This window comes from Echiichthys vipera (genome assembly GCF_963691815.1).
Source record: "Echiichthys vipera genome assembly, chromosome: 1".
Classification (NCBI taxonomy): Eukaryota; Metazoa; Chordata; class Actinopteri; order Perciformes; family Trachinidae; genus Echiichthys; species Echiichthys vipera.
Window position 1 is genome coordinate 36,795,314 of NC_139826.1, and position 23,440 is coordinate 36,818,753.

The following is a 23,440-nucleotide window of genomic DNA, read 5'->3' on the forward strand; positions in this document are numbered from 1 at the left end:
CAGGCCCTTAACTCATGCGCCTGTTTCAGACGTAATTGGAAAATATAATAAATAAAAGGATGGAAGAAGAACTTTTGCAAACTGCACAGATTGTTTCTAACATGGCAGCTGAACAACTGAGAAAACTGTAACTCACTGTAACTGCTTAGAGTGGACGTTTAAGGTGTGTGTATGTGCGTGTGTGTGTGTGTGTATGTGTGTGTGTGTGTGTGTGTGTTAAACGAGACAGAAGGGGGCGCTGTTTGGTTGGTTTTCTGCATTATATAGTGTGTCAATTTAGTTTCCATCTATGTGTTGGAGGAAGGGCGGCACGGTGTTATGGTGATTAGCACTGTCGCCTCACAGCAAGAGGGTCACCGGTTTGAATCCTGCCTGTCTGAGTGTGCTCTCTCTGGCTTCTCCGGTTTCCTCCCACAGTCCAAAGACATGAACGTGGACGGCCAGCTGGCCAAAGCTATGCGCGGAGCGGTTGCACTCACACTGGTCAAACGCACTAGGCTTTAGCTGAAAAAACGGTTTTGGCCCAGTGCGGAAGGACAGTGTGAGTGGGCCCTAAGACTCTTTTAAAAAAGTCATGTTGACACCTTCTCCCATCTCTTTTTTTCGTAAGTGTGTAACTGTTTTTGTTTGAAATGGTCCTCTGTGTACTAACTCTTTTCTTACTTTGTCTGTACGAAGAGCCGGCCAGTCTGCAGGGTCTGTTGGTGCAGTCCTGACGCTGTGCAGAGGTAGATGGGACAGGAGCACCTGATGCTGTGTCACTGGGCTGTGCAGAGGTAGATGGGACAGGAGCACCTGATGCTGTGTCACTGGGCTGTGCAGAGGTAGATGGGACAGGAGCACCTGACGCTGTGTCACTGGGCTGTGCAGAGGTAGATGGGACAGGAGCACCTGACGCTGTGTCACTGGGCTGTGCAGAGGTAGATGGGACAGGAGCACCTGACGCTGTGTCACTGGGCTGTGCAGAGGTAGATGGGACAGGAGCACCTGACGCTGTGTCACTGGGCTGTGCAGAGGTAGATGGGATAGGAGCACCTGATGCTGTGTCACTGGGGGTGGTACTGAAATACTTTAAAAGTGCGTCTGCAGAGAGAAGAAAAGAAATGTGACCGTTGGATGTTACATTTCAATAACAAATGGTGTGCTAAAAGACTAAAATGAAAATACGATGAGCTTCATTAAACTTTATTGTCATTGCAATACAATTCAGTCTAACCAGAGAGAGTAAAGCAGTAATGTGCAGTGGAATTAATGTGTGTATTTCCTCTATGAATGATATGGGAAAGCTAAGGTGTGGAGTATTAACAGTAATACACTTTAACTGCACTTAAACACTGATGTAAACTTTAACAAACATAACTGCGGCACAATTAACAAAGGCTTACAGCTGCACTATAACAGAGGGGGGGGGGGGACTAAAAGCATTTTAACTGACTTACCAGCAGTAAAATAACACCTGAACAGTTTCAAACGTCCCTGATGAATTTAAGGTGGAGTGACATTAACACAGGAGCCAGTTGAGGTGGTTTTCAGGATCATCTGGTAAGGATGAACCCTGGGCGCCTCCCTAGGGAGGTGTTCCAGGCACGTCCAGCTGGGAGGAGGCCTCGGGGAAGACCCAGGACCAGGTGGAGAGATTAGATCTCCACACTGGCCTGGGAACGCCTCAGGATCCCCCAGTTAGAGCTGGTTAATGTGGCCCGGGAAAGGGAAGTTTGGGGTCCCCAAACTGTCCCCTGCTGCCCCCGGATAAGAGGCTGAAGATGAGATGAACGATGCTGCTAACGTCCGAAGTAAGCTAGCAAGCTAACGCTCTGCTCCAACAACGGTTACTACGACCATTAATAAACTATTAATTTACATTTACTTCATCACATTGACGTTACTCTACCTCCATCTTTTTCCCTCTTCTTTCCTTCTTTTCCTTCCCTGGTCTTTTAGACATTATTCCGCTACAGTGTCGTTAATCCTCTCCGTCGTCTCGGGGTCACGGTCCGGTCAGGTTCGGGCAGTTGGCCTTGGGACCCGCCCCCCTCACGGAGGACAGGTACAGTGCAGAGAGCCGGGGACCAGGCGGAAAAGGCCTCTTCATTACTTAATAGTATTCGCTATTAAGTCATATTTCTGTGGGCTTATATAATATTCCGTAATGGCACTGTCTCCTCACAGCGAGAAGGTTCCGGGTTCGCATCCCGGCGCCCCTAGCATTTGCCTATACTGCCTATGCCCAGGGCCGGCTCTGCATTATTAAGCCCCCGGGCACAGACATGTACAGTAAGAGGCCCCCCAAACTCAGAGTTCACGTTTAGTCATGCTGCACCTCCCAGTGGTCATTTTGTGATTGTTGTGCATCTGTTTAGTCGTTTCACCATCTTTTTGTAGTGTTTTGCATCTTTTTGTATTCATTTTGCATTACGTTCTGTATGTTGTGATCATTTTGTGGTTGTTTTAAAGCTCTTTGCATCTGTTTTTAGTCATTTTGCATCTATTTTTAGACATTTTGCATCTTTTTGTGGTGGTTTTGTATCTATTTTTAATCATTTTGCATCTTTTTGTGGTGGTTTTGCATCTATTTTTAGACATTTTGCATCTTTTTGTGGTGGTTTTGCATCTGTTTTTAGTCATTTTGCATCTATTTGTGATGGTTTTTGCATCTATTTTTAGTTATTTTGCATTACGTTCTGTATGTTGCGATCATTTTGTGGTTGTTTCAAAGCTCTTTTGCATGTGTTTTTAGTCATTTTTGCATGCTGGCTGTTTTTGGTTTGTTTGTTGTTTGAGAGGACGTATGGCATTTAGGCTAAAAATAGGTTTGGCGCTGGTCGCGGTTTGGAAAGGAACTGCATCTTGAGACCATTTTAAACAGGGAAATATAGAGATTTGGCAGAAACACTGATGAAGCAGTGAAGAGGTTCTGTATACAGCAAAGTGGCATGACAAACTCATTTATTTTATTTGGCTTTTATCTCGTTTTGGAAAAGAGCTCTTCATTTTGAGAATTGTTTAATCGGTTAAAGATAAAATAACATTTCTCTGCTTCCAGCTTCTCAAATGTGAATATTTTCTTGTTTCTCTCCTTCTCTGTGGCACCAAACTGAAGATCTTTGAGTTGTGGACGAGACATTTGAGGACGTCATCTTGGGCTTTTGAAAACACATTTAAAGACCAAAAAAACTAAAAAAAAAACTCACCTGTAGCACCAGTTACTTCATCACTTGTGAAACTCTCATAAAAACAGAATCAAAACCCATTTCCAAGCATTTCTTTTACTTCATCGAGGAATGAAAACATGAATATATCACTTTAATGACAGCGGGGATGCACAGTCCATCTATCACCAAACGAATAAAACATCTGGGATGTCACAACGAAAAAAACAGAAATAATGAAACACTAGAGGAGGAAGTGGGACCGTGAGTCACTTCAGACGCAAGTCAAAGTCTAAATATGATACAAAGAGCTTTCATTTTGAAGAATTACAACAAACAAATAATAAAGTGGCCTTTTAAAAAAATAACAGCACGCAGAATCTCTGATATTTATACAGGAAAACGAAGCAAGTGTCTGTTTGTGGGTCGGGCTTTGTTTAGTTTTTGAACATGTCGCACAACAGTTTCTCCATGGGAGTGTTTCCGATGGTCCTGTGGAAGAACAGCAGCTCTATTCGCTCCGTGTTCACAAAACGCAGCGAGGGGAGGAGAAGGAGCAGCTTTCCGAACCTGAAGAAAACAAGAAGATAAAAATATAATCAACCTTCTGCGTGCGTACGGCTCTGCTTCTGCTTCAACTGGTGTCCACGCGGCACCGCGGGCCGTGGTCTTATCAGAGACGGGGAACGCACCTGGCAGGTTGACTGGGGTAGTGTGAGCGGATGTGTTGTCCCAGCATCACCTGAGACTGATCCTGCAGGTTCTCCACTTGTTCTGGATCTTTCAAACCACGGGTCTCTGCGGAGGACACACACAAAGACACAAACTGTTAATTTATACTGAAAGAAAAGCTGTTTAATATGAGCTGGTGTCACTCTGCTCATAACTGGACTCATTTAGACTGACAGCTGAATTATTTCATCTAAAATCAAAAGAGGAAAGTCTTTAAAGACAGAAATGTGCTCTGCAAATATCACCACAAGCTGCACAAGTGGTAGGTTTTAGGTATTGTTTTTGTCATTTATATTGTGTTGCAGGGCGACACGGTGGTGTAGTGGTCAGCACTGCCGCCTCAGAGCGAGAAGGTTTGCATCCCGACTGTGGAGTTTGCATGTTCTCCCCGTGTCTGCGTGGGTTTTCTCCGGGTTCTCCGGTTTCCTCCCACAGTCCAAAGACATGCAGGTGTTCGGTTCATTGATGACTCTAAAATCACCCGTAGGTGTGAATGGTTGTCTGTCTCTGTTTGTCTCTATGTGTCCTGTGATAGACTGGCGTCCTGTCCAGGGTGGACCCCGCCTCACGCCCGATGTCAGCTGGGATCGGCTCCAGCCCCCCGCGACCTCGACAGGGACAAGAGACTGAAGATGATTGAATATTGTGTTGCAATGATTTCACGTGGTAAGCATATATGATGTATTTTATGTTCATATTTGTGTGAAATGTATGCTTCTCCTGGCTGCAAGGGTAGATTTCCTTTGATTCTTTTATCGCCAGATGAGACTCAGGTTGTTTTTGCTGCAAAACACTGGGTTGTTTGAATTTCTTTAAACCGTTCACAATCCTCTTGGTCGGTGCTAAGCAGTGGATGCAGCGGCGTAAAAGCAAAAATGTAAAAGAGACAGCAGAAGCAGCTGAAGTAGTGGTGCTTCCAGACTTCTTGGACTGGGGCGGCCCACGTGGGGCACTCACATAAAGAATGAACTATGAGGTCAGAGGTCAAGGGACCCCTTTGAAAATGGCCATGCTAGTTTTTCCCTTATAACGTTGGAGCGTTACTTAGCCCTCTACCAGACACGCAAGCATGACGCAGTTGGTACCAGTGGATTCCTTAGATCAGGGGTGTCAAAGGGCCGCTGTGGCTGCAGGTTTTCATTCCAACCAAGCAAAAACACACCTGACTTGAGTCATGCAATCACCTGAACTCTCTTCACACACTTGATTTGTTGGACCAGGTGTGTTCTTGCTTGGTTGGAATGAAAACCTGCAGCCACAGCCGCCCTTTACTGGATCACTTTGACACCCCTGTCTTAGATTGTCTAGTTTCATATGATATCAACATCTTCAGTGTGGCTCTAAAATGTAAACTGTTACAGCCTCTGGAAGAGAGTCCGAGCAGGTCAACCCAAATTCACGCCCCTGAGCAGAAGGGGTCGGACATCCGGGGCGTGTCAGGCTTTAAACCCTCACTACACGTCACGTAAGATACACTAAAAAAGATCATAAAGTATTTTGAAGTCAGCTCAGGGTGGCGCTAGAGGAAAGCTCATAGATCATCCGAAATGTAATGTTCATCCTCTGTGGAGAAGGAATGTGAGAAGAGAAGGAACCTGAAATCGTTAAGAACCTAAAACTAATCTGCCCGGACCAACATGATTAAGAGTAATTGATGTAAACTGGTCTTAAATAAAAAATAAAGCTAAAAAAGTTCTGCTTTTCTTATATTTCCAGTCCCGTCGGCCTCACCTGGCTTGAAGAGCACGATGGCCTTGAGGCAGGCGAACTCGGTGGGGTCGACGGCGAGCGCCTTGAAGCGGCTGAAGACCTCCTGCAGGAGGCGCAGGTCCAGGCTGGTGTAGCTGGTCTTCACCTGCATGCCCGGGCAGAGGTCCGGCAGAGAGAGCAGCGGGCAGCTGTCCAGAGGCAGAGACCACTGGATGGCACAGAGCAGGAAGAGCTCGCTCCACGCCTCCTCCAGCAGGATCACCTGGACACGGACACGAGTCGTTAAAATGTTGCTTTTGCTTCACGGGTGAGAGAAACTCTACAAAGGGACGTACGGAAGCCCCGTCCTGCCAAAACGTAAAGTGTTTTAAGTGATAATGTAGGATTTATGAAATAAATGATTATCAATTATATCAGTTTTGATTTATTTTCAAAATAAAAGCATTACAGAGTATTGCGTTTGTAACTTATAATTGTTTTTGTATATGTTTTTATGATTTATTATTTAATTATGTTTCTATAAGTAATTAATACTTTTTTGATCTAAAATCTTCCGTACTACTGGTGTTAATGTGTGCAAATTAAAACTATAACAAAACTTTGGCAACATTTATGAAACATTTATTGTTTCATCAGAAAATAAAAACAGAAATGATCATTTTGAAAACAGACAAATGGACAAATTTAATAATTTAAATAGTTAAATGTATCTTGTAAGTATTTGTTGACTAGAACTGGACTTAAACAACAATTACAATTATTAAAATTTGATATTAGTTGTATTCTTTAATTATGTATTTATAATTAAATCAATTTTTTTTTAATCTAAAAAGTCAAAATTAAAAGATGTGATTAGATGTTTTTCTCCTCTTTATCTTCTTTTCTACCTTTATCTTTCTGTTAATTGTCTAAATTAAAACTTTGACAACTTTTTTCTAACGACAAAACATAAAGTAACCTTTGAGAAAAAAATAATAATAATAAAAAAGAAATGCTCATTTTGAAAACAGATAAACTTACAGATAAGACAAATTTAATAATTTAAATAATTAAATGAATTTTGTAAGTATTTGTTGACTAGAACTGGACTAAACAACAATTACATTTTTAATTTACGGTTAACTAATGTACAGTTTGGCTAAAATTGTACATTAGTTAGATTATAGTATATATTTTTGTATATTTTGTACACCGTAAATTTAAAAAAATAAATTTAAATCACTAAAACTAAACCAGAATAATTTTCTCCCGCCATCTAAATTCATCGTATACATTTATAAAACATTTATTTTTTCGTAGCGAGAGTGTGATCCCGTAGTTTTTCCACATTTAAATCATTAAATATAAAAACATAAGAAGAGTTTTTAACTGTTAATATAATAACCTATAATAACCTAACCTAATAACACACACACACACACACACACACACACACACACACACACACACACACACACACACACACACACACACACACACACACACACACACACACACACACACACACACACACACACACACACACACACACACACACACACACACACACGTTGAGTGTTCACCTGGTCTCTGAAGGGCAGGTTGGAGAACACGGGCAGGTTCTTGGCCCACTTCACCGACATGAAGAGCAGCCTGGCCGACGTCTCGTACACGTTCTCCGAGCTGGACGGGTACAGAGCCATGTGGTACTCCGAGGACGCTCGCTCCGGCTCGTTGCTCGTCACGTCGATGTTCTCGTCAACTGGAGACACAGAAGAGGACGTCAGGACCGTGCAACACTTAATTCATTCCCCAATTTATCTACTTTCCCATTTTTTAAAATTGTTTTAAATTATTTCTATTCATTTTGTTTGTATTTATCTTTACAAAATTAAAATAACGTCTATTTTTAGTATATTTTTACATGTATTTATTCATTTAAAATTGTATTAATATTTATTTATGTATTTTATATTTTTACACATCTTTTTGTATTAATTTAAAATTGTATTAATATTTATTTATGCATTTATTTTATATTTTTAATCTTTTTGTATTTATTAATTTAAAATTGTATTATTTATTTTATATTTTTACACATCTTTTTGTATTAATTTAAAATTGAATTAATATTTATTTATGCATTTATTTTATATTTTTACACATCTTTTTGTATTAATTAATTTAAAATTGTATCAATATTTGTTTATGTATTAATTTTATATTTTTAATCTTTTTGTATTAATTTAAAATTGCATGAATATTTATTTATGTATGTATTTTATAGTTTTACACATCTTTTTGTATTTATTAATTTAAAATTGTATTAATGTATTTATTTCTTTATGAATCATTGTCTTAATACTTTTCTCTTTTACATTTCTTTAACATTATTTAGTATTTATTTGAATAACATACACCACATTCACATAAATAAATATAACATTAATGCAAAATAAATAAATGGTAACATTAGAAGAGGAAAGTAAATACATCATGGAGTAAAACAAATCACTTAATGTCACATTTTATTAAATATATCTGATTTTATACATAAATATTTAAGTTTAAGGAGGAAACTTGCCTCAAAATGTTGTTTTCTTGTGGCTTTAAATGATCTACATCAAATATTTGACCCCCAAAAAGACGAGCGTTTGGTAAAATACACCATAAAATTCAAAACATCCCTTCTGTCTGATCTGAAATCCCAAACCCGTCTCACCGTCCTCGGGCTCCAGCTTGGCGCAGGTCTCGGCCGTCATGAGGCTGGCCATGAAGCGGTGGTTTTTCTGAGGACTGTTGCAGCGCTGGGGGGGCACCGAGGAGGTGATGGACATGGAGGAGGTGATGTGAGGCCACGTGACTGAAGAGGAGGAGGAAGAGGAGGAGGAGGAGGAGGAGGAGGAGGAGCAGGTGGGTTCCCGTGTGGTGGCCAGGTGCTCCTTCTCAGGGTCCACGTCGATGGAGTCGAGGCGGACCTGAGCCGTGCTGCGCGGCTGCCGCTCGTTCTGCACTGCTGCACGCAGGAAGACAGGCACATCATCATTAGACACGTCTGTAGGTTTGATTTCGACCTCTCTCTCTCTCTCTGACAGTGAATGTTTCTGGACACTCACCGTCTTTATTCATGCCCGCCTGCAGGCACTTCTTCAGCCGACACGCCTGGCACTGGTTACGATGAGCTTTGTCCACGGGACACATGCCCGTCCCGGCCTGACACCTGCTAACACGCAACCGAGACTTTAATTTAAAGCAATACTGTAAAATACACTCTGATGGTGACATTTATCTGAAATTCACACTCATTTTATATATAAATAAAAGACACCTGATGAAACCATGAGCAAAACTTTAATTCTAACCTACATTTAAACTATTTTACAGCCTAAACGTCACAAAACAACCAGCTGAGAGACGCAATCTAGGATTTTAATTCAATTAAATTCAATTCAAAAAACTTTATTTGTCCCCGGGGGGCAATTCAGGACACACAGAGCAGCAAATAACGACAGTGCAACTATACAAAAACATGTAAAAGTGTAAAAGTGTAAAAGTGTAAAATAAAGTGTAAAAGAAGAATAAGTGTCAGTGTCAAATGTAAACAAACGCTGTAACGCTGTAAGTTCTATTAGGGTCTTAATAAGTAACAACGTCCATATTAGATACTACTATTATTAAGACAGTATAAGTATTAATTATACTACATCACAAACGTGTTTATCGTTAGATTACAGGACATATTTGGTTTAATGTTCTCTGTGTTTTTGTTTTTCTTGCATCTTTACGACCATGTTGGAAAGAAGTGTTTCACTTTAACGTGTTACCCTTTGAATTTGTTGTTGTTCCGTATATATATATAATATATATATATATATATATATATATATATATAATATGATGATATATGAATAGAAATCAATCAGTCATTTAGAAACACATTATTATTATGTGTTTATTGGTAATTAACTGTGCACTTACGAACAGTTAACTATGTGTTCTGCAGCTACCAGCTCTAGAGCGAGAACACCTTGTTAGGGTTAATCAATCCTTTATTAGGCTGCATGTCGCCCCCCCCCCCCCCCTCTCTTTAAATATCCTTTAAAAAAACTTTTATTAAGTGCATAATAAAGGATAAATGAACCCTCACAAGGCACCGTTCTCGCTTTAGATCTGGGAGTTACAAAAAGTATAATTAACTGCGAATAAATGTTATCAACTAACGCTTATCACAAAGATAATATAAACTTTTCACTACTAAATCAGTTTTTTTTTACACACTGAAACACGAAACATCAACTAAATCTCCATTAAAGTTTGTTTGCTTTAATATGCTCAATAATATTTGAGTAAAACAAGATTTTTTTTGTGACAATTAGGTATCAAATTCAACTACATTTGTACTTTTGTTGTGGAAAACATCATTGTTTCTTAAAAATAACTACATGTAAAGGATGTTTGGGGTGAAGTGCTGTAAACGATGCTGTCTTCCCATAATGCACCTCTTTACTAACATTGACACTGTCCATCTTAACGTGTTAAAAAGGTTTTTCTCTTGCCTGTAAATGAGCCTCCTCCTCACGCTGCGTTTGAAGAAGCCGCTGCAGCCGTTGCAGGCGTAGATGCCGTAGTGTTTCCCGCTGCTCGTGTCCCCGCACACTTTGCACACCAGGGCCGGACTCAGAGCTTTGCCCGGGGACGGACTCTTGGCTGTGAGTCAAAACACACACGCCGGGTCGGTTAGAGCCATTCATGGGGTCTGGTATTGTTTCATACGTGTGCCTGCCATCTGTACTGCCGGCTCAGGCTTCTGCGACAGCCGTTTAGGCCTGGAAATCTCATTTAGGGGGTGATTATGAAATAAGGACAATAAAATGGCTCGAGGCAGATTAACAAGTATCACAAACGCTACAGGGACACTGAAATTAATCCAAATAAACCTATTAATTACACATAAATTCAGATCGCTTTGCTTACAGCTGCATAATACACGTCTATTTTGGGCTTATTCTACTTTAATTAAGTAGATTAGTATTTAAGAAATGAGCAGTAAATATTGATTTCTGTGCATATCTTTTAGTTTTACGTCACGCTTGTGTGGTGCTAAAGAAAATGGCGATAAACTGTTTTAACAAATCTCAAACAGGAACTCAAGATGATAAATATCAAACCCCTCCCTGACTACATGCCGGGTTGGCGTCCCATCTTTCAGTCTACATGGACACCTGCTGCTCAACATGGCGTGCTGTGCATATGAAACTCTTACCCCCTCTGCTGTCCTCCGTCCCGCCGCTGCCAGAGGACTCACTGGGTGAAGAGGACATCATGGGGATCTTCAACAGGTGATCCTCCATCATTTCTTTATTTTAAAAATATCTCCTGGAGTGATTGAGGTTAACGGAGAAACTTTGTTGCAAAACTTTTTAGTCCTTTTCTATGAAGTTTGTAAATTGTCAACGTGCAACGTCCAGGATGGAGATTCCTCTTGGATCCGTTGGAGCCAAAAAGCGTTTAAAATATGTAGCTGTCGGGCCTCCACGGGGCAGACGGGACGTCGAGCCTCTACTGTGCTGCAGCCTCTGATGCGGAGATGCAGATGGGTCGGGGTCCTGCCATGAGCTCAAAGCTTCACACTTGTTGCACGTCAGCAGGCTGCGGTGTGTGTCCTCCCTCTGGGCTCTGTCACTGTCTGTCTGTGGGTGCATCCTCGGTGGCAGCTCCTCAAAAGGGAGCCCCTGTTGGGGGGGTGGGGGGAGAGAGGGGGGATTAGCCCCACGCGCTGTGTAAGCAGCACGCTTATTTGCCCATCCTCTTAATCTTTACTGTTCATCTACTGGATCAATCAGTCACATTGCCAGAACACTGGTGCTGCTCAAGGCTTCGGATCTTCACCGAACTAAAAACACACACACACACGCACGGCGTTGACTCCGGAAACTCTCCGTTGGTGGAAGAGGGTTGTAACTTTAGACCAGTTCCCATGCAGCTCCAGTCTCCTCGTGTCTCCTCTGTCCACGAGGGCATCCATCAGTCAGCGCTCCTCTTCGGTATCTGCATTTAAAGGGACGATTACATGAGGCGCACATTATTATATTTACCAGCCTCTTCAATTTGTATTTCCCCTCCTTTTTTTTTTGTCTCTAAATTCCAGCTCCATTTCCCCCCTGCTGTATATTTGATCTGTGTGATTGCCTCCCATTCATAATGACCCCCAGTGTTTGTTGAGGAGCTGCCTATTAACTCCCATTTCACTCTGTTTTTTTGGACAATCTACACATCATCCGCTTCCCTCTGGCTGCCAAAAAGGTCACAGAGGGAATAATAGGGGTTTTGAATGGCTCCTGTTTTAGGTGACACTAATTTCAGCTCATTCACGAGGGTCTCCTATTTATTATTAAAAGCCAGAATCATCATAAATGTGTGGCATTTACATACAGGAGGCAGCTGCAGAGAGACTGGAGGCCCAGAGCTGCCAAGAACCAGAGTATGAAACATGCAGCCTTGTGATTATGTCTAAATGAAATTGACTTGTTTGCTACAACGCCAGACAATTTGGGGCCCAGAATAAAAAAGCACTGTACAATATTGCTGTGATTAAGACAAGAATGGCTTAAAAAAAAAGATAAATAAGCCATTAAAAATACTCGAAACAGGAGAGGAGTCATGGAGGACCTGCAGGTGTCAAACAACAACAAGGCTTCTGTCGTTAACGGCAGTGCGATCGGCCTCAAACTCAACTTTTGTGCTCGTCTTCACCGTTTTGTTTTGTCCGCACAGTTGAGCGATTCAAGTGAATGATGTTAATCTGAAGGGGACGCGAGCCTCGCCGGCTTTCCGCGCGATGGCATCTGTACTGTTGTTGTTTGTTTCTCTGTACGCTGTTTGTTCTGTGCTTGTTGATAACTGCCCCGTGACATCATGAAGCTGCATCCATTGAGTTTTCTCACAGAGGAACAAGCTCATCCAGCCGTCACACAGAAACAATAAAGGCACAGTGAGTAGATTCAAAGTTGGCTCCTCCCTGGATCAACGAGGGCTTACGGCGCTCGCCAGCAGCTGAAATGCACCCTCGTTTTAGGACAAGCTTTCTCTCCTTTTACTTAAGTATAATATCGGAGTACTTCTACTACCTCTGGTTATACATGAATTAAAAAGTCCATCACTTTTCACCGGTAGAAGCATGGATGGATTACTACACGGGCCTGCCGGGCACAGGCCCAGGGGCCCTTAAGGTCAGGGGCCCTGACTCATAAAATATTGCTGAAAAAAAAACCACAAAATTATCACACAGAGGTGCTAAATTACCTTAGGTATACATAGAAACTATCAAAAATTGCCACATAGAGACAAAAAATGGCAATCCGACTGTTAAGATGTTACGTAACGCCCTTTCAAAATACGATTTCCGGGTCCAAGCCTCGTATTTCTCCAATGCTGCAGTGCCGTGTTCCCTGTTGTTTGAACAGGTTTGAGTTTTTAAAAAACGTAATTGTCATTTTACCTCTTTCTTATGGATGAAAAAGATGTCTAACTGACAAAAGAGGTGATCGTAATTCAAATGTTCGGCCGTTGTTGTCTGTTTTGTTTTTAACGGAGCAGTTGGAGCCGGAAATCGTATTTTGAAAGGGTGTTACGTCAGACTGAACAGACGGATAGGGATGCAAAACGACCACAAAGAGACAAAAAACAACGACAAAGACACGCAATATGATTAAGCATAGTTGTAAAATGACCACACAGAGAAACAAAACAAAGATATAGAAACGTAAAACGACTAAAAATAGATGCACAACCACCACAAAAAGATACAAAATTACAAAAAATTGAGGTAAAAGAGAAAGACCAAAAGAGAAACAAGATGCCCACACAGAAAACTGTCTAAAGTGAGTGCACGATGAGCGCAAAGAGACCCAAAATGACTAAAAAAAAGAGTAAAAGTCGACTTTTTGAGTTTGGGTGTCTTGTTCCTACGTAGACAGAGTGGGGGGCCTTTTGAATGTCTGTGCCCAGGGGCCCGTTGGCTCTGAATACGTCCATGGGCACAAGAACTAACAATGACTAAGGGCGCACTCACACTGTCCTTCCGCACCGGGCCAAAACAGGTTTTTCGGCTAAAGCCTAGTGCGTATGACCAGTGTGAGTGCAACCGCTCCGCGCATAGCTGCGGCCAGCTGGCCGTCCACGGCCCGTCTGAGAGAGGTGGGCTTTTGTAGAGCGCGTTTGAACATGTACGAGCATGAGCGTGTGCATGTGTACGAGCACGAGCACGAGGCCTACGGCGGTTCTGATGTCATTTATGTGCGCCTGTTCGGACATAGAAAATAGAAGGAGGGACCATGCAGGGACATTTAACAACAACAACAATGGCGGTGAAAGGTTCACGTTGGTGTGATGCAGAGGTGGAGTGTTTACTGCAGATTTGGTCGATGAAAAGATTCAAAAACAGTCGACAAGACGCACAAAAACTCCGAGGTCTATGGAAAGATTTGTAAACAAAGCGACGCATTGCGATGACGTGTGACGTGTTACCACGTGATGACGTATAGGCAGCAAGAAGCATTGGCCGAGGCCCAGGTAGTGTCAGTACAAACGGGCTGGCAAGCAGGGGAGAGGGAGGGGGGGACAAGTACCCTAAAGCCCGGGGCGCGGTGCGGAAGGACAGTGTGAGTGGCCCCTGAGAAAAGAGCCTGATTCATATAAAATGTAACTTTTAAAACGAGTGTAAATGAAATGAATGAGGTATAGAGATTTATTTTCTATTTGGCTGTTTAAAGTTTATTTTACGGGCGTGCAGAGGGGGGATTAGAACTCACGACCTCAGAGTTTCTTAAATCTTGCTAAAACCTGACTGTGAGCAACATAGAGTATCACAGAGTCATGCATTTGTTATGTACAATTTACGATAAATCTGCGAATTGGGAGAAAAAGTATCAAAACAACTGTCGTCAGCAAAGAAACCGTTTCATCGCTGCTGAACTCTAAGCAGAAAATTTGCTCTGAGGGCAAAATTAACGCCGATGTCAGCGACTTCCAGCTCCACAATAACACAGCCCCCGACCATAATTGGCAAAAACAAAGTGGAAAGCAGTTAAGTAGATTAGAGTTTGACCACATTTTGTCTGCCTGGGCACCGGCCGACGAGAGGGGGGAGACGACACAGAATTAGCTCAAAAGATTAAAAGAGCAGTGAAGAAGACACACTTCTTGGGGGCATCTTTCGCCATATGGTGGCTACTCTCTTCATCCTTGGCCCCGACACACTGTTGACCTTTGCGAGGTTTACCAGTTAATTAGTCTCCTGTGATCAGTGTTTCTGCAGGATTTCTGCGTGGATTCACCCGATTACACACTGATTACGGATGTGGACGTGGAGTCGTTCAAGTGTATGAAGATTAAAGTGTTTTTCATACCGGCATTAAAAAAGGGCCTGTTTGGCACATTACGGTTGGCACTAAGGGCGCACTCACACTGTCCTTCCGCACCGCGCCCCAGGATTTAGGGTACTTGTCCCCCCCTCCCTCTCCCCCCCGCGCCCCAGGCCCGTTTGTACTCACACTACCTGGGCCTCGGCGAATGCTTCTTGCTGCCTATACGTCATCACGCCGTAACACGCCACACGCATTGATTGACGTCCTCGCGATGCGTCGCATTGTTTCCAAATCTTTCCATAGACCTCAGAGTTTTTGTGCGTCTTGTCGACTGTTTTTGAATCTTTTCATCGACCAAATCTGCAGTAAACACTCCACCTCCGCATCACACCAACGCGAACCATTCGCCACCATTGTTGTTGTTGTTAAATGTCCGCGCATGGTCCGGCAAACTGGCCGCATCTAGGCGCGGTGCGGTTGCACTCACACTGGTCAAACGAACTAGGCTTTACCCGTAAAACCTGTTTTGGCCCGGTGCGGAAGGACAGTGTGCGTGTGCCCTTACTGTGTCCTGTCTTTGTTAAACTTTGCTGCGAAGTTCCAGAAAGTTTTCATTCATTCAGACCCTCTGAGCTAACCTGTAAGCCTGTTGACGAATCCGGCGAAGTACTAGAAGTGAACAAGCCGTCGTTACTGCGGTGGTGCAGCCTGGAGGGAGAGGCCACCACAGTAATGACGGTAATGACGGTAATGACGGTGATGAATGGGAGCTGTCACTAAAAGCACCTTAAAAGAACCTTTTCTACTTTTACCTGTACTTTTAATGCAGCATTACTTTTGACAGCGATGTCCAGGAAGTCCTTACTAGATGATCCTGAACCACCTCAACTGGCTCCTTTCAACGCAAAGGAGCAGCGGCTCTACTCTGAGTTCCTCACGGATGCTGAACTTCTCCCCCTCTCTCTAAGGGAGACTCCAGCCCCCCTCCTGAGGAAACACATTTCGGCCGCTTGTACCCGCGTTGTTGTAAACTGAATCTAATAAACACAAAAAAGGAAATAAAACCGAAACAAAAACAGGCTGCGGTGCTGCCATTTGATCTATATGTGATACGTTGAGAATCCTCTTCTCATCGAGAGTTATGAAGCCTCAGAAAAAGCGTTTACACCAGAACCAACTGACCGACTAATGCCAGACTCATCTCTTCTTCATGTATTATGCAGCTTTAATTTACCTATAATGTGCTGGTGGTGCCTTTTTAATATCTTATGAGCAAAAGGACGTCATGAGTGAAAGCATTATTGCTTTATTATTTATTGAAATCACGTGTATTATCCACTCAAACAATGTGAGATATGCAAACAGTGTCAATCATCAATCATTAATTGTTGTCCCATGTCACTCACGTCGTTGTGTATTCCATCTCTTTTAATGATTAGCTCTTTGTCATGGTATGTGTCATTATTGTGCATTTTACTGTTGTTTTTGCTGCTGACTGTGCTGCAAATTGCCCCCTGGGGACAATAAAGATCTCTTGACTTGACTTGAGTAAACTGAATATCTTTCAGTTTTGGACAAAACACGACATTTGCGGACGTCATCTTGGGCTTTTGGAAACACTGATCCACATTTTTCACCATTTCCTGAACCGAACAACTAATTGATTCAATCAAGGAAATGGACAAACAGTGTCAGATTATTGAGTGCAGTTATAATTAAAAAGATATAAAATAATAAGGAGGATGGGGGAGAAGTTCAGCATCCGTGAGGAACTCGGAGTAGAGCCGCTGCTCCTTTGTGTTGAAAGGAGCCAGTTGAGGTGGTTCAGGATCATCTGGTAAGGATGAACCCTGGGCGCCTCCCTAGGGAGGTGTTCCAGGCACGTCCAGCTGGGAGGAGGCCTCGGGGAAGACCCAGGACCAGGTGGAGAGCTTAGATCTCCACACTGGCCTGGGAACGCCTCGGGATCCCCCAGTTAGAGCTGGTTAATGTGGCCCGGGAAAGGGAAGTTTGGGGTCCCCTGCTAAAGCTGCTGCCCCCGCGACCCGACCCCGGATAAGCGGATGAAGATGAGATGAGATGAGATGAAGGAGGATGGGGAGGTCAAAACATTTTGGTATTTTAGTCATTCACAAAATAATAAAACATTTTCCTGCAGCCTAAAGTCGCAAACAGTCATCGAGGCAATCTCTCTCTGTCCGTCCTTTGATTCTCAACAACCAGTCAACTTCATACTCTGCGGGTGTTTTTCTAAAGACCCGAGGAAGTTTAATAAGTCGAGTGTGAAGCTGTTTTAACATCTTGCTGACTCACTCACTAACAAGAGGAGATTGTCCTGGGTATATTCTCTTCAAGAAAGTAGAATAAAAGACGTAAAGAGCGCAACGGATAATCTGATGACACGGTAGATGTGTGAAAACAATGCGACCTGTGTCGTATAAACGTGACGCCTGCTGTAAGAGCGTCTGATCAGATCTGCTCTCTATGTTTAGACGCTGACTCCGCCACTGAGACGACCGGCTGCAGCCTGCCGGGTCGGGCCGGGCCGGGCCAACGGCAGCATTATGACGCTTTACATAGTGATAATAAAAATAAGCCGCGGTACAATGTGACACCATCAAGACTTGCTTACACGAGCAGGCCATAGATTATGCCAAGACAAATAGATTAGCATGGGAGCAGCCTTATACTAGGGTTCAAAGAGTGATTAGAGGAGCCGTGTTACGTAACGGCGTTAATGCTTTTCTTCATACGAGGCTTTTGAAAACACGCGGCCGTCTGATGAAGCTGCAGCCTTTTTATGTTTGTTTCAAGTTGGAATTCTGACAAAAGTCTTCCTCGAGGGCCTGAGCTGAACATGTCGGCCATGTTTGTTTGTGTGGAATCCTCTTTTATCACAACTGATGTTCTCACCTGATTACATCAACGGCTTCAAATTCAGTAACCTTGCACGCACGCACGCACACACGCACGCACGCACACACGCACGCACGCACGCACGCACACACACTGGCTCCATCTAATAGCAATTAAAGTGCATGTTTAAATCTGGTTGTTGTGTCATTATATTGACAGTGATACCAGGAACAGTGGAGTTATCTGCCAAACAGGCTGGTAGTACACACACACACACACACACACACACACACACACACACACACACACACACACACACACACACACACACACACACACACACACACACACACACACACACACACACACACACACACACACACACACACACACACACACACAGACACAGACACAGACACAGACACACACACGCACACTGGGAGAGTGTTACCATGGATCATGAAGGAAACTCAAGGAGGAGGGAGGTGAGAGATGAGGAGGTGGGGGGCTGTTAAATCTGATCTGGCCAGTGCTGACGACGGCACATCAGGCCTCTGCATCAGTGTGTGTGTGTGTGTGTGTGTGTGTGTGTGTGTGTGTGTGTGTGTGTGTGTGTGTGTGTGTTATATAACAGTGTGATCTGATTGCGGCTGCTGAGCCTCTTACCTGTGCGTCAGGTGTTTCAGGTGGTCTTCATCTTCAACATCGTCATCTCTGTTGAACTCACTGCGCTCTGTCGAGAAAAAAAGAAAGAGTGTCTCTGTTCGATGTGTTTGTTTTTCAAAAATCACGATTATTTCAGTCACGATCATTTAACACTGACTTTGGAAATATCTTGCATTCATGTATTGCACTTTAACTGTGAGTTTTCTTGAACTATGAATAAATATTAATATAATTCCACTGAAAAACAAACAAAAAATTAATGTTATTAAAACAATTACATGTATATTACATTCATATATACATAAATACTATAAGAAATAATAAATAAAAATATATTACACCAGAATAAATCAGATCAGACAAGTAATAATAAAAATAAATTGCATTTATATGACGCTTTTCAAGAAACTCACTTCATAAAACAGAACAAAAAACAAACAGACATTCAAAGATGTTGCAGTCTACTGCCACGACCTACTGAAAACTCCTGAACATCATCATAAATAATATTTAATATATTTCAATCAGCTGAATAAATAAACTAAACAGACATTTTTAAATTGTGGCCCTCATGAGAACTTTTCCCCCCATTTAAATTGGCTATTTGTTCCCGTGATCCAAGAACCTCACCGCCGTAACAGCGACCCTTTGACCTTCCCTTTAGCACCAGCAACATCCCAAACTTCCACTTGTTTACAGAAATTATATAAAAATAGACTGCTCATCATCTTCAACCTCTTATCTGGGGTCGGATCGCGGGGGCAGCAGCTTTAGCAGGGGACCCCAAACTTCCCTTTCCCGGGCCACATTAACCAGCTCTAACTGGGGGATCCTGAGGCGTTCCCAGGCCAGTGTGGAGATATAATCTCTCCACCAGGTCCGGGGTCTTCCCCGAGGCCTCCTCCCAGCTGGACGTGCCTGGAACACCTCCCTAGGGAGGCGCCCAGGGTTCATCCTTACCAGATGATCCTGAACCACCTCAACTGGCTCCTTTCAACGCTAAGGAGCAGCGGCTCTACTCCGAGTTCCTCACAGATGCTGAACTTCTCCCCCTCTCTCTAAGGGAGACTCCAGCCCCCCTCCTGAGGAAACACATTTCAGCCACTTGTACCCGCGACCTCGTTCTCTGGGTCATGACCCAGCTTTCATGACCACAGGTGAGGATAGGAACCAAGATTGAACGGTAGATCCAGAGCTTTGACTGCAGCACCGCCCCCGCTGCTCCGATTCTCCGGCCAAACTCACGCTCCATCGTCCCCTCACTCGTGAACATGAGGTACTTGACCTCCTTTACTTTGGGTAAGGACTCATATATTTAATTGCTCAGGGTCCTGTTGTGTTTTCTAATGTATCTTTAGACCTGTTTGGCACGTTTAATCAGTCTTTAACACCAAAGAGCTTCAACTCCACATACTGAAACTTAAATATCCATCATCCTCGCCCCCCTTTGGATCATTCAGCGCCCCTTTGGATCATTCAGCGCCCCTTCCCAGATGTACTGGAGGCCCGTGCAGTCTGCTTGCACCGTGGCCTGCTGGCGGGAGCGTGGCCGGCCGTGTGTCCAGCTCTCTCTGTCCTGACCTAGATCTCTGACAGTAAACAGCTGCTTCCTAAAGCGACGTTGTGCTGCCATCAGCAGAACGGCCCGGAGAGATAAATGTCAGATTGGGCCTCTGCTGAGCCTCTTGATGCAGCTCAGGGCCCCGCGGTTTGTTTAGGAGATCCACAGACACTTAGCAGCCAACTGCTGCGGGCATTGTTTTGTTTTAATTAACACGTACAATAGGAAAAACATCACGCTGCCTAAAGAGGGGACCCCGTGTCCGCTTCAGTGAGCATTAAATGTACAGAATGAGACTGACAGCAGAAGGTAAGTTCAATCACGCCCCTCATTAAGCAAAATTAAAGATGGTTTATTTATCTGTTATGCAAAATCAAAATCAAACAAGGCATAAGGAGAAACTCACTCACTTCTTCAGGCTGCACCTTGACCCATGAACATAAACTACATTTTTATAAATTATGAATGAATAAAATTCTTTCTAAAACACAGCTAAACCAGAGTACTCGCATGATTCTTGCACTTTTTGTGTATTATCCTAATGCACTTATTGACTTTTTGGATAAAAGCATCATCATGGTGACTTGGCTGGGAACCGGAGGGTCGCTGGTTCAAATCCCTGTGTGGACCATGAATGGAGCATGGACTGGTGGCTGGAGAGGTGCCAGTTCATCTCTTGGGCACTGCAGAGGTGCTGTTTAGCAAGGCACCGAACCCCCAACTGCTCAGGGCACCGGTCACTGGCAGCCCCCTCGCTCTAACATCTCTCCATTAATTGCATGTACATAGATCCTGTCTGTGCGTGTGTGTGTGTGTGTGTGTGTAAAATGAAAAAATAGAGTGAAAATTGAATTTCCCCATTGCGGGACAGATAAAGGAATTCTTCTTCTTCTTCTAAATGATTGTGATGTGACGTAATTTCCTGTTTTCCATACAAAGTAGTCGTGATCTAATCATCCAGAGTTAATTGTAGTTTTTAATCGCAGTACTTTCCTTTAATATGGAGGTATGTATCCAACAAGTCTTCCAAATTAAATGACTAAATACAACATTTGTACCAGAAGTAAGTGTGTAAGTGTAAGTGTTTACTGAAAACTTGTACTTCTTGTACTACCTTACCGAAGCCCTAAAGGGTCATGCTTACATACATTTGATTTCCTACGCGTTCCTGTGATAACGAGATGATTCATTCGAGCTCCTGAGAAAACAAAACGATAGTCTAGTCTATTAAATCATAGCAGGAAACATCATCAGCGTAGCAATGTCAGAGGAGCAGGAGAATATCGATCACCATCACATGTCTCTTCAATAAAGGCCTCACATGCTGAAACAGCTTTACACCGACTATTACAGATAATGTTCATATTAGTGTGCGTCCATCTAAGAAGACGGTTAGCACGGCTTCACCGGAGGCACAATCTAAATCTTTCCCCGTGCTTTAGGGTACATGCCCCCCCTCTCTCTACCCCGCAAGCCAGGCCCGTTTGTACTCACACTGCCTGGGCTTCGGCGAATGCTTCTTGCTGCCAATACGTCATCACGCCGTAACACGTCACACGCATTGATGACGTCACCGTGATGCGTCTCTTTGCTTCCAAATCTTTCCGTAGACCTCTGAGTTTTTGTGCGTCTTGTCGACTGTTTTTGAATCTTTTCATCGACCAAATCTGCAGTAAACACTCCACCTCCGCATCACACCAACGTGAACCTTTCACCGCCATTGTTTTAAATGTCCACGCATGGTCCCTCCTTCTTTTCTCTATGAAATGACGTCAGAACCGCCGTAGGCCTCGTGCTCGTACACATGCGCACGCTCGTGCTTGTACGTGTGCAAACCCTCTTTACAAAAGCCCACCTCTCCCAAACGGGCCGTGGCCAGCAAGCTTGCCGCAACTAGACGCTGTACGGTCGCACTCACACTGGTCAAACGAACTAGACTTTAGCTGTGAAACCTGTTTGGCCACGGTACGGATGGACAGTGTGAGTGCGACCTAAGTGAGCCTGATATTCTCATTAACTACATAGTTGACCAGCTACGGGGCGTGACATGTCAGGTGTGACGGAAACCTCAGGCCTGTCAGGTTTCATTCAATACCTCTCAAATTAATTATAGGAAAATATCTCGTTACTACGAAAACATGGAAGAAATAACTAGAATCAGAGCTTAAATAAAAAGATGTTGGTGATGTTTCATCTTCATCTCATCTTCATCCGCTTATCCGGGGTCGGGTCACGGGGGCAGCAGCTTTAGCAGGGGACCCCAAACTTCCCTTTCCCGGGCCACATTAACCAGCTCTAACTGGGGGATCCTGAGGCGTTCCCAGGCCAGTGTGGAGATCTAATCTCTCCACCTGGTCCTGGGTCTTCCCCGAGGCCTCCTCCCAGCTGGACGTGCCTGGAACACCTCCCTAGGGAGGCGCCCAGGGTTCATCCTTACTAGATGATCCTGAACCACCTCAACTGGCTCCTTTCAACGCAAAGGAGCAGCGGCTCTACTCCGAGTTCCTCACAGATGCTGAACTTCTCTCCCTCTCTCTAAGGGAGACTCCAGCCCCCCTCCTGAGAAAACACATTTCAGCCGCTTGTACCCGCGACCTCGCTCTTTGGGTCATGACCCAGCTTTCATGACCATAGGTGAGGGTAGGAACCAAGATTGACCGGTAGATCCAGAGCTTTGTCTTCCTCAGCTCTCTTTTGGTCTCAACGGTGCGGTAGAGCGACTGCAGCTCCGCCCCCGCTGCTCCGATTCTCCGGCCAAACTCACGCTCCATCGTCCCCTCACTCGTGAACATGATCCCGAGGTACTTGAACTCCTTCACTTGGGGTAAGGACTCATTCCCTACCTGGAGTAATGTTGTAGTAGTGTAGTGTTGGTGATGTTTGTTTCATATAAAACTACTTGAATCATCGGTACCATCCGTATCATGCAAACTAGGGTCCCTTGATCTCGGACCTGAAGATATCCGGATGATAATAGTTTCTATGGATACCCACGAGTCGCCCCTTTAACAGACGTGTGCACTTAACGATAATCCAGACACTTTGGGGCAAAAAAGTTTGTCACAGGCAGCACAAAAGTGTTATTTTGGCCTATTCTAAAATGGTGTTTCTGAATATTTCTGCATACTGGGGTCCAAAATCTGTCTTTGAATTGCATAAATTGGGGGATTTTGTGTATATACATACAGTGCATCCATAAAGTATCACAGCGTTTCACTTTTTCACATTTTATTACGTTACAGCCTTATTCCAAATTGTATTAAATTAATCTCTGTCCTCAAAATTCTGCACATAATGCCCCATTATGACCACGTGAAAAAAGCTTTCTTGAGTTTTGAAAATGTATTAAAATTAAAAAACAAAGAAATCATATTTACATAAGTATTCGTACCTCAAGACAGTTTTGTCTCTGAGGTCTACAG

General features: G+C 43.5%; 1 protein-coding gene across 1 annotated transcript; it reads right to left on the reverse strand.

Annotated features, from left to right (window-relative positions):
• Positions 1 to 3,364: 3,364 nt before the first annotated feature.
• Positions 3,365 to 11,046, reverse strand: LOC310959913 (photoreceptor-specific nuclear receptor-like). Its single transcript, XM_083931457.1, has 8 exons — positions 10,834 to 11,046; positions 10,127 to 10,277; positions 8,687 to 8,790; positions 8,293 to 8,586; positions 7,154 to 7,332; positions 5,613 to 5,853; positions 3,842 to 3,947; positions 3,365 to 3,719 (listed from the first exon to the last, which is right to left on the reverse strand). Exons 1-8 carry the CDS (start codon positions 10,922 to 10,924, stop codon positions 3,587 to 3,589), a joined length of 1,299 nt encoding a protein of 432 aa, XP_083787583.1. The 5' UTR covers positions 10,925 to 11,046; the 3' UTR covers positions 3,365 to 3,586.
• Between the last annotated feature and the right edge of the window lie 12,394 nt (positions 11,047 to 23,440).

What these genes read in the sequence shown, in the direction of transcription:
- LOC310959913 (XM_083931457.1), bottom strand. Translation starts at nt 10,924, where the DNA reads ATGATGGAGGATCACCTGTTGAAGATCCCCATGATGTCCTCTTCACCC. An exon ending in GGCGGGCATGAATAAAGACG is followed by an intron (nt 8,587 to 8,686) that starts GTGAGTGTCCAG and finishes TCCTGCGTGCAG; the next exon opens with CAGTGCAGAACGAGCGGCAG. An exon ending in CATCGTGCTCTTCAAGCCAG is followed by an intron (nt 3,948 to 5,612) that starts GTGAGGCCGACG and finishes TGTCCTCCGCAG; the next exon opens with AGACCCGTGGTTTGAAAGAT.